General features: G+C 46.7%; 1 protein-coding gene across 2 annotated transcripts; it reads right to left on the minus strand.

Annotated features, from left to right (window-relative positions):
* Positions 1 to 1,480: 1,480 nt before the first annotated feature.
* On the minus strand, positions 1,481 to 7,453 carry cebpg (CCAAT/enhancer binding protein gamma). 2 transcript variants are annotated; one of them, XM_020701415.2, is made up of 2 exons: positions 7,345 to 7,453; positions 1,481 to 2,787 (listed from the first exon to the last, which is right to left on the minus strand). In XM_020701415.2, exon 2 carries the CDS (start codon positions 2,684 to 2,686, stop codon positions 2,198 to 2,200), a length of 489 nt encoding a protein of 162 aa, XP_020557074.1. In that variant the 5' UTR covers positions 2,687 to 2,787; positions 7,345 to 7,453; the 3' UTR covers positions 1,481 to 2,197. The 2 variants fall into 2 exon arrangements, with proteins under 2 accessions (XP_020557074.1, XP_004086117.1); XM_004086069.3 differs by having other exon boundaries at positions 7,206 to 7,366.
* Between the last annotated feature and the right edge of the window lie 2,419 nt (positions 7,454 to 9,872).

The raw sequence follows: 9,872 nt of genomic DNA on the forward strand, positions 1-9,872 counted from the left end.
GTTCCAGAAGACGGTTTGGAGCTCAACCAGACCCCTGCCGCTCCGCTCCGCCTGGAGGGGGCGCTGCTGCAGCACAGCTGAAAATCTACCTGCTGCTTTGATCCTGAATGATGAAGAGGAGGAGGTTCCGAGCCTCCTCGGCTATTTTTAGACCTGGCTGCAGCGGCGGCTGTGTGTCAGGCAGAGACGTCTGACCGCTCGCCAGAGCAACAAACAAAGAGGCGATGAGGTCATGGCGTCAATCATTCACTGTGGTTTTAAAGGCCGGCGGCTGGAGGTGCTTCATCACCTCCGCCTGATAACCTCGCCTCTTATCTGAGCGCACACACGGCGAGCGTCTGAGCGCATGTTCCACGCTCTGATAAGACAGTTCTGAGGCTCTGCAGCCCCACAAGAGAAATCTGGAGGTTTACGGGTCAGAACCATGAGGTTCTGGGGGGGGTTCAGGAATGTGTTCTGGAGAAACAGGAAGTCAGAGCAGAGACCAGAGAACCGGACCAACATGACCCACTTTCTGCTGCTCCGCCATTGATTGGTTTGGTACCGATTTTCAATCATTCTCTTCTGCGGCTCAATCAGTTCCTAAAACACGAGTAAAAAACACCAAAAGCTCCACAAATCAAATCAAATCAGAGTGAGAACCGCTTCAGGATCCTTAAGGAGCGCATCTCTTCAGTCTGTTGATCCTTATGATAGAAAAACTAGAACCGCTTTGCTGAAACCAGGAAGAGAACCCAAAAGCCGGGTGAAGAACCAGCTCAGCGGCCTTGTGGTAGAGTGTCCGGCCTGTGACTGGACATCCAGGCTGTGTCTCCAGCTCAGATCTGCAGGGTCACATGTGGGGAACAAATGTCACACACCAAATGTGGGACTTTATCTTTGAAGAACGTCTCTGATTGGAGGAACCAAAGGAAACTGCAGAGGAAAAGTTCAAAACACAAACATTTCACGTCCACCATCGATCCACACCTCCTACGGCCGACACAGCCTGTCAATCAAAGGTTCTGCCCACTGCAGGTGGGGTTCTGAGACGCCCCTTCAGGCTGGATGCTCCTTCAGAACGCTGCAGCCAGAGTTTGGACCAGAACCAGAAGAACCGGGACACACCGCTGCTGTTCTCCGCTCCTTCAGGGAGATAGATTCGGGTCTGCGGGTAGAACTCCGGACCAGAACCGACTCTCCCTATGGGCTGCAAAAGCGTCTCCAGGTTGACCGATCCAATTCCTTTGGTTCTCCACAGAAACGTCTGCTCCAGAAGAAGAAGCTCGTTTTTCTACGACGCATTTGTAGTTCATCAAAAACGGTTCATCTGTCAACGTCTTGTGGGCGTGGCCAGCTTCATGGAGACTCCACCTCCTTCACAGCTTTGGTTTTCGTTCACCCTAAAAACAATAACCCTGTGAATCTGAAGTGGCTGTTACCTGTCTTCAGGTAAAGGCGGTGATGACATCAGAGGTCACATGACAGAAACAGGAAGCACTTCAACTTTTACACGCACGTTTAATTTACCACATTTATGTGCTGATAGAAAAAAAGCAGAGTGACGACGAGCAGAACCGAGAGGACCTGACCCCCCCACCCCCACCCCCACAGGCATGCAAACACTTCCTGTTCAAACCATGCTGCTGCTGGAATGACGAGTAAAAAACGAGGATAGAAAAGTGAAAAAGGCTCCAGCGGGCCAGCAGCCAGGCCGGTTCTGGCTCCACTGAAGCGCGGCGGCGATCCGGGTCCGTCCACTGAGGTGTGCCGCTCAGACCTGCACAGACACGGCCCGAGCTCAGACAGAACCACACCTGCGGGGAGGGGTGCTCCTGGCAAACACCCCACACCCCTGATTACAGTGTGCGAGCGGCCCGCTGAGCCCCGCCCCCTCGCTCAGGCCGCGTCAGCAGACCACTAACGACCCGGCTGGTTTAAAGGATTTAAACAAAGCTGAGGAGTCTGGTTCCGCCCGTCTGCTCTTCAAATGAGCGGAAGCGTCCGATCATCGTAAACATGTAGTGAAGTTCTACAGATTAAAACTCTTATTTTGAAGGGATACCATAAAAAACAGGGACTTCCTGTGAGTGGGGCCTCAGTCTGTGGTCTCACTTGGACAGTCTGCTGAAAGTCCCAGGTGAGGGGGCTTGGGGTGAAAAAGCATTGTTGCCCTGGAGACGAGGCTTTTTTCCTGATGTCCCTGAAGCTCCGCCTCTCATTGGCCGTTGGCAGAAGTGCTGTTGGGGGCGGGGCTGGAGCCGCCGGTGCCGGCGGGCGGCTGCACGTTGTCGGCCAGGTTGTGGGCGTGCTCCAGGAAGAGGTCTTTGAGCACGCTCAGCTCCTTGCTGAGCAGCTTGATCTTGGCCTCCAGCCGCTCGTTCTCCTCCTTCAGCTCGTTGACGCGCTGCTGCGTGTCCAGCGCCTTCTGCTTGCTGCGCATGCGGCTCTTCTTCACCGCCAAGTTGTTGCGCTCGCGCCGCTGCCTGTACTCCTCGCTGTCCTTGTCTGCCGGGGGCTTCTTCATCTTGCTTGGGGGGAGGGCCTTGCCGCCCGCGCCGGAAGGGTTGGCTGGGATGAGCTGTGGGACCTGCTGCAGTCCGCCGGCGGCGGCCGGCAGGGCGGAGGAGGCGTGGGTCTGGCTCTGGATGACGCTTACGCCGTTGTGGTCAGCTGTGGTGTGTTTCGGCTGTGACGGCCGGCTCATTTGGATCCTCCGCAGCTGTTAAGTTGATCTCCTCAGGTGGAGAGACGGCTCTGGGGGCGGAGCGCGGCAGGGCGGGGCGGGGCGGTCCAGCTGCAGCGAGCCTGAGGAACAGAGAAGTTCAGAACCTGAGGACCGCCAATAGAGAACCCAGAAACACTTCACTTCACTTCTCTGTAACAGCTCCGCCCTCTCATGATGTTGCCATGACAACCATCTAGTGGGCCCAGTTACACATAAGACGTGGCCGAATTCCCACCCTAACGCCTATACAGAGCGTTCTCCATGTTCTAGTTTGTCTGAATCTACAATTCCAAAATCCAGGGCCCTAGAAATTTCCCAGAAGTCTCTGAAAAACCACTATGCATCAATGCAATATAGACCACAATGCATTGCGTTGGAACAATTTTTGCCAAAAAAAAAAGTATTGTTTTAATAAATCATCAACGATTCATCTTCAGAAGACAGTGGACTCATAAATCATCGTCCCAAAGAGCTCATATCTATTAAATTTAAACTTTGTGAAATCCATGACGTCATGTGTCTGAACTGCTTTTAAAATTCAGGGCTCTACAGGAGGAGTGTTAGAAAATATCCATAAGGTGAAATGTGGCGATAGTTCATTTGGTGACACTTGTATGGATTCAAATTGCTGTCAGGAACAGATTTATTTATTTATTTCTGAGCGTCCTTCAGCGTCTGCCTCTTGTTGTCCACTTCAACCTCCAACCACTAGTTGGCAGCAGAGAACATGGAGCCTCTTTGAGCAGCTCTACAAAACTACAGGAAGACCTCAGCTAGAAGCAGCTGGTTCTGTTGTTATCAGACATGAACTACTGAGTTTCTACTTAGGATGGTACCGAACAGAAACTCTGCCGTGTTGCTGCCGGTAACATAGAAAAACACGGATTGCTGTGCTTTTTAGCGGCTCAGATCAGAATAAATGAAGCTCAGCGGCTAATAGGCTAATCGGCTAAAATGCTGTCGGCAGAGCGGGTCAAAGTTCTGCAGAACCTCCCAGTATTAGATTGTAGTTTAGCGACCTGATGGATCAGAGGGATGAGAACAACGCTCTGAAAAAGATCCACGCCGTGGCGAGGAGCGTTGGTTTACTTCCGTGTGAGAAAGCGTGGCTGCAGCGGTGCAGACATGAACCAAAGCCTCTTTGTCACATTAAAGCAGCTTTCCTTCATCCGGTCCTGCTGCCTCATCATCACACTTTATTGTTTCTGGAGAGAGAGTCAGTGTGTCCCCCCACCCTTTATTTTTGAAGCACCGTTCAGGCTCCTGAAGCGTTTAAAAGTAACGGATAAGCTGGTCTGAAGAGATGGAAACCCCTCCAGAGTCTGAGCAACTGCTCATCCTCTTCAGGAGTTCTGGGATGTTTGGGACTGAGCTGCAGGACACGTTAGATCCAAAGCTGACAGACCAGAAGAACTTCGGTGGCTGAGTAACCTCCACCCAGGTTCACCTGAAGTGTGCGGCGCTTTGGGGAGCCGTGCGGCCCACACCGCAGGCGGGAAACTATCCTATTCTGTTTGGTTACATGTCAGGATGTAGATGATGATGTCATTTCTCCTGCTGCTCCTTTGCGTCAGACTGAAATTGAATCTGATCAAACTCCAGAGTGGATCTGTGAAAACCTCTCTGTCTGGGTGGGGGGTCTGCAGCATGAATGCATGCTGAAGGAACAGAAAGGGTGGGCTGAAGGGCAGAAATAAAACAGGACAGAGCCTGAAATCGTCCTACACATGACATCATCATCAGTAACTCTGCTGCCTTTAGTGCTGCCTGATTCCATCAACGTGACTTGAATTAAATCACAGATCTGATGGCGTTTCAGACAAACCAACATCAGAATATTTAACAGATGTTTGAATTTTTGTCGTTCTGATATGAAGCTCTGGACTACAGTCCCTGACAAAAGTCTTGTCGCTTCTCCATTTTGTAGAAACAAAAGCCTCACTGTTAATGAATCCATTGGTTTTAGAAATGTCTCATATGAAAGTTCATTAACTGATCAATCTTTCTTCAGTGAAGCAATTTTATTTTACCATATTGAACATAATTTGGGAGGGTTTTAGCTTTCATATGAGACATTTCTAAAACCAATGGATTCATTAACAGTGAGGCTTTTGTTTCTACAAAATGGAGAAGCGACAAGACTTTTGTCAGGGACTGTATTGTTTACAAAAGAAAAGGGCCACGCCCACTTTCTTCGTCAGTGCATTTATCTGCAAAGCTCTGCTCCTCTATTTTTGTTCAAATTTTAAAAAGAACATTTTTTTTGTTTTAGAGCAAATACTTTCCCCTCAAAATCCAGAAATGTGAGAAGTCTACGAAATAAAAGAGCAAACCAGAGAGCTCTGCAGATGAACTCTGGTACGGTTCACTTCAGTGTGAATGCAAGCTGAGGGTATAAATCCAAATCACTGAAATCCATACATCAGATGTAAAGATGCATTTCGTGTGAAAACGCCTTCAGCTGAAGATGGTGACATGTGGAGAAGCACTAAATGATACTTTTTGTAACTCTTATATTTTAACAGATATTAGGGCTGCACGATATGAGGAAAACTCGCGATATGCGATATCAGTGATTAATATTGCGATAACGATATAATTTGCGGTATATAAACAATTAGCAAAACAACCAAAAATATTATTCCCATTCCATTACAACAGCTTAAAAATTATACTACAAATGACCCTTGTTGACATAGGAGGCGAACATGCAACATAATAGGGCGCCATCCGATTAGTTAACAACGTGAAGGGGTCCATCTGATTGGTCAAATGCAGAAAGCGATTCTTTCAGTCCGTTAAACACTTCAAGCTGCCATAAGATTGTTTGGCCACATCTAAGGTAACCATTTATTGCAAATTTGCTGTCTTTTGCGATATGCATATTGCACAGCTTGAAATTGCGATAATGATAAATTTGCGGTATATTGTGCAGGCCTAACAGATATTTATTTGTTTCATGTCTTTGATCCAAGTTAGTCTGTTTACGAGTGTTTTCTCCCCCTTGGCTGGGGTGTTAGTGTCTATGCTGACACCCCGGCCAATAGGAGGACAGGCCAGACGGCGCCTTCTGGGTTCTCTCTTTTTTGGCTTTTTTCTTTCCTCATTTCTCTTTTACTTGAGTTTGTTTTTGTGTATTTAATTGTGCGGGGCTTCTTTAATTATGTAATTGCATGAACAGGGATTGGTCTTTTCTGCATTCCTATTTGTTTTTACGTACAGCACCTTCAGCTGTTTTTTTTTTTTACATGAAAGGTGCTATAGAAATGAAATTCATGTGAATTTGAATTTTAAATGAGCGTGGAAGCCTTCGTAAATACTAACGCATCTGAAGAACTTCAACAAACGGCTTCAAAAGTTCCCTTCTGCACAACAACATTGCTCTGACCGCATGGGTTCAATGGCAGAAGCTCCAGAACCATCAGGAAAAACTCCATACTAGGTTATAAAGACCACAATAAAGGGCAAACCGCGTCAAAAGGTACGGAATTACCTCAGCAAATGGTCAGGAATTACAAAGATCCCAACATTTTTGGACTTAAAAAAGTACAAAAATAAAACTAAATACTTAAAACTTTTAACTTTTCAACACTTTATTGAATTATTATTATAGCATTAGATAATATTTTTAAGTGACAGACTGAAACCATGTGATGAAGTGATGCTCTGCTGATAGTAGCTGTCAGCAGCTATTATAGTGGATTACATTCACAACAAATCATGGATGTGTTCTTTTATTTGTTGCATTGTTTTGTAGTTACATGTACATTTTAGGAGTGGTTTTACTTTTTTCTATGAATACCTTTAATTTCTCTTTATCTTAAAACTATGTCAAACATATAATCCCGCCTAACCAAATGTTTCTAGGCATTTACGATCATTTATCAATAATCCATGTTGCTTTCATCACCTCCTTTGACCCTCCCACCGAGGTGACGTTCAAAGGAACGAAATTCAGAGCCGCGTTTCTCATTGGACGATTGCTCTGATTTTAATCCAGCGCTTCGTTCTGATTGGCTGTCGCGTTGCTATGCAGCGGGTCAGCTGTGCGCAGCGAAAGCGCTTCGGGTGAGCGGCCAGGCTGGTTGCCTGCTATTGCATCATCGTCAGCGGGCGTCTTTGTGCCGACTGAGGGGAACTCCGGAGTCATGCGGGGCTCAGCATAAACCCACTTTTCAGGACACTTTGTTTAGCTTCCACAACAGACGTGACACGAGCGACACGTCAGCCGGACCCGAACACTTTGATCCAAGTCCGACACTTTCACTTCCGGCACTTTCAAACAACTTTTAGTGTCACAGAATCAACCGGCAGATGTCTCATCTCCGTCGAAACCCCGTTTTCCTTCACCGAACAGTCGAAATCAAACACCAAAATACAGCATTTAGTTCTCAAATCGGTCTTTTCACGTAGCCAGTTAGCTTCCGCTGCTAACTAGCTTTAGCCTGACCGCTAGCTCGCCGCTCCGCCTCCGTAAAAAAGCCCGAACACAGTTTACCTTCACTGGGCGTTGGTCGAGCCGACCATCCGAGGAATCGGTTATGGTTGTGGGGCAAAGTTGGAGTTTATTCCGTCGGTCTGAGCTCCGACTGTTTTTGTTTGGAACATGGAGAGGAGCGGATTGCGAAATCTCTTACCATGTTCGGCAATGTCAGCGAACAGCCAATCGCAGTCGATCCCTCCGCAGCGTAGAGGCCTCTCAACCAATCACAGCTGGACATACAGCAAGATGACGCAATGCACCGCGTGATTGGCATGCCTACAGGCCAATAGCTGACGGCCGTCCCGACGGTTTTGTTTATATAACGTGAGGCTGCTCAGATGCGTTCAAACACGTTCGACTTTACGTTAGAGATCACTCTTGTGAAACTGTGATGCCTTCAACGACCATCTTGTTAAACACCTGCAGCACGAGGCACTGTTTGTAACCGTCCTGCAACTACACCTGTTTACAGGTGAGCTCTGACACCGGACAACGAGTCAAATATAATGTTTAAAAACATAAAGAAAGCATTTGAAAGGAAAAATAAAAATTTCAAATCTGCTGTAATTTTCCTTCAGTTTGATGTTTTTTAATTTTGTTGGGTTTTAAGGCGACTTTGGTTGTGAATTTCAGGGGAAGTCGCTTAATGTGAGTCATTTTTCCTCTCAGTTGATTGGCTCACTGCCTCAGGATGTCCTGCACAGGAACACAGCAAACAGACCGAAAGGTTTGTGCACCTATCCACCTGTCGGTCTCCCGCTCCATCCGTCTCCCGGTCTTAAAGGGTTTCAGAGTCCAAACTGTGGGTGGAGGTGACCCCAGGTTTCTCCAGGCACTCACCGTTCGGCCTCCCGCACAGGTTTTGGTTCTTTCCAGCTCACTGAGGCGACCCTCCATGTCTTGATGGCTTGAATCCATCACTGGAGGATGGGGCATTGAAGCCCCCGTCTTTGACCACTCCCCAGGTCCCACAGGACTGGCCCTTGTGGTTCTTCCTGTGAGTGGTGGGCCTACGTGAAGGCGGCTCATGATGTTGGATCACCAAAGCTCTCATCACTAAGTTATGGTGGAAGATGAAAAACCAGAAAGAAAAAAACAACAACCAGAAAAGTAAAAAAAAGAACTGAGATATTGTCAAATGAATTGAGATTGAAGTTCCTGTGTGATGTTAAGTATGAGACTTTGGGATTTACTCTGACAGTTTGAAGAAAATCTGCTTGGATATTACAGTCAGGACCATAAATATTTGGACAGAGACACATTCTTTCTAATTTAGTTTCTGTACATTACCACAGTGAATTTGAAATAAAACACCTCGGATGCCATTGAAGTGCAGACTTTCAGCTTTTATTCCATGGGTTGAACAAAAAGATTGTATCAAAATATGAAAAACTACAAAAAGAAGACTGCATGAAGGTAGATCCAGAGGGAACACTGCAAGATACAAGCCACTCAGAAGCCTCAAGAATAGGAAGGCTAGACTGGACTTTGCTAAAAAGCATCTAAAAAGTCCTGGAAAAACATTCTTTGGACAGATGAAACCAAAATCAACCTCTACCAGAATGATGGCAAGAGAGCAGTATGGAGAAGGCGTGGAGAAGCTCCTGATCCAAAGCACACTACATCATCAGTAAAACACGGTGGAGGCAGTGTGATGGTCTGGGCGTGCATGGCTGCTAGTGGCACTGGGACACTAGTGTTTATTTAACAAAATTAGAAAAAATGTGTCTCTGTCCAAATATTTATGGTCCTGACTGTACATTTTGTCATAATATTTTCACTCTGCATACAGATTATTCCACATATCATCATTTTTTTATATATAAAAAGAAGACGGATGAACACTCTGAACAGTCACGTATAGATCTGTGTCATCTGCATATGGTGGAAGCTCCTGTTCATGATCAATACTCTGATCTGACCTGTAACCTGCAGACACAAAGTCATCTCTGTCCTTGTTGAACTTTTTACTTCTCTCTTTTTAATCTTTCTTCATTAGTTTTCATGTTATCTGATGCAGAAAGAAAAAAAGAACATGACATCTATGAGTCATCTTTTTTAATCTTTTACCTCATTTTTGATCATTTTCTCTGCCCCCCCCCCCTTCCTTATGTTACTGACACAAGTTTGAACTCTCTGTCTAATCAGAGTTTTCCCCATGATGCACTTTAATGTTTGAGCGGGTTTGTGAGACATGTGGGTGGGTGGGTGGGCAGGATGGACACACGGATGGATGTGCATCTCTACATATCTGGATGGATTTTCCCGCTCGTGTTTCTGGGAGGCTGAATCGTGTCTCGTCCTCGGGCTGCAGATGTAACCAAAGTTTTGTTCGTTTTCTCTCCTTGTTTTTTGGTGAAGACCTTTTGCTCTCCGCTCTTTAAAACATCTTCAGCAGGAACTTCTGTTTTCTGTTCAGTTCTAAAGGAAACCCAAAGGCAAAAAGGCCTTAAAATTCAGGGCTAAAGGCCGCATGCTGGCAGATGCTGAAGCAGCACTGAGTGGGCGGGGCTAAGAACAGGGACTGGCGCTCTGGATCTTTGGTGTCAGACTGAATCTTACTTCCCACCGAGCGGAGAGAAGGTCGCTCTGACTGTCAGAAGTTCACCTGAAGAGGAACCACAAACTGTCAAAGCGTTTCTCAACTCTTCATCTGTGGCTCCAACAGCTGCTGAGTGGATG

Source organism: Oryzias latipes, chromosome 3, assembly GCF_002234675.1.
Source record: "Oryzias latipes chromosome 3, ASM223467v1".
Classification (NCBI taxonomy): Eukaryota; Metazoa; Chordata; class Actinopteri; order Beloniformes; family Adrianichthyidae; genus Oryzias; species Oryzias latipes.

Bases quoted from the DNA above. Each gene is read 5' to 3' on its own strand.
- cebpg (XM_020701415.2), bottom strand. From the start codon at position 2,686: ATGAGCCGGCCGTCACAGCCGAAACACACCACAGCTGACCACAACGGC.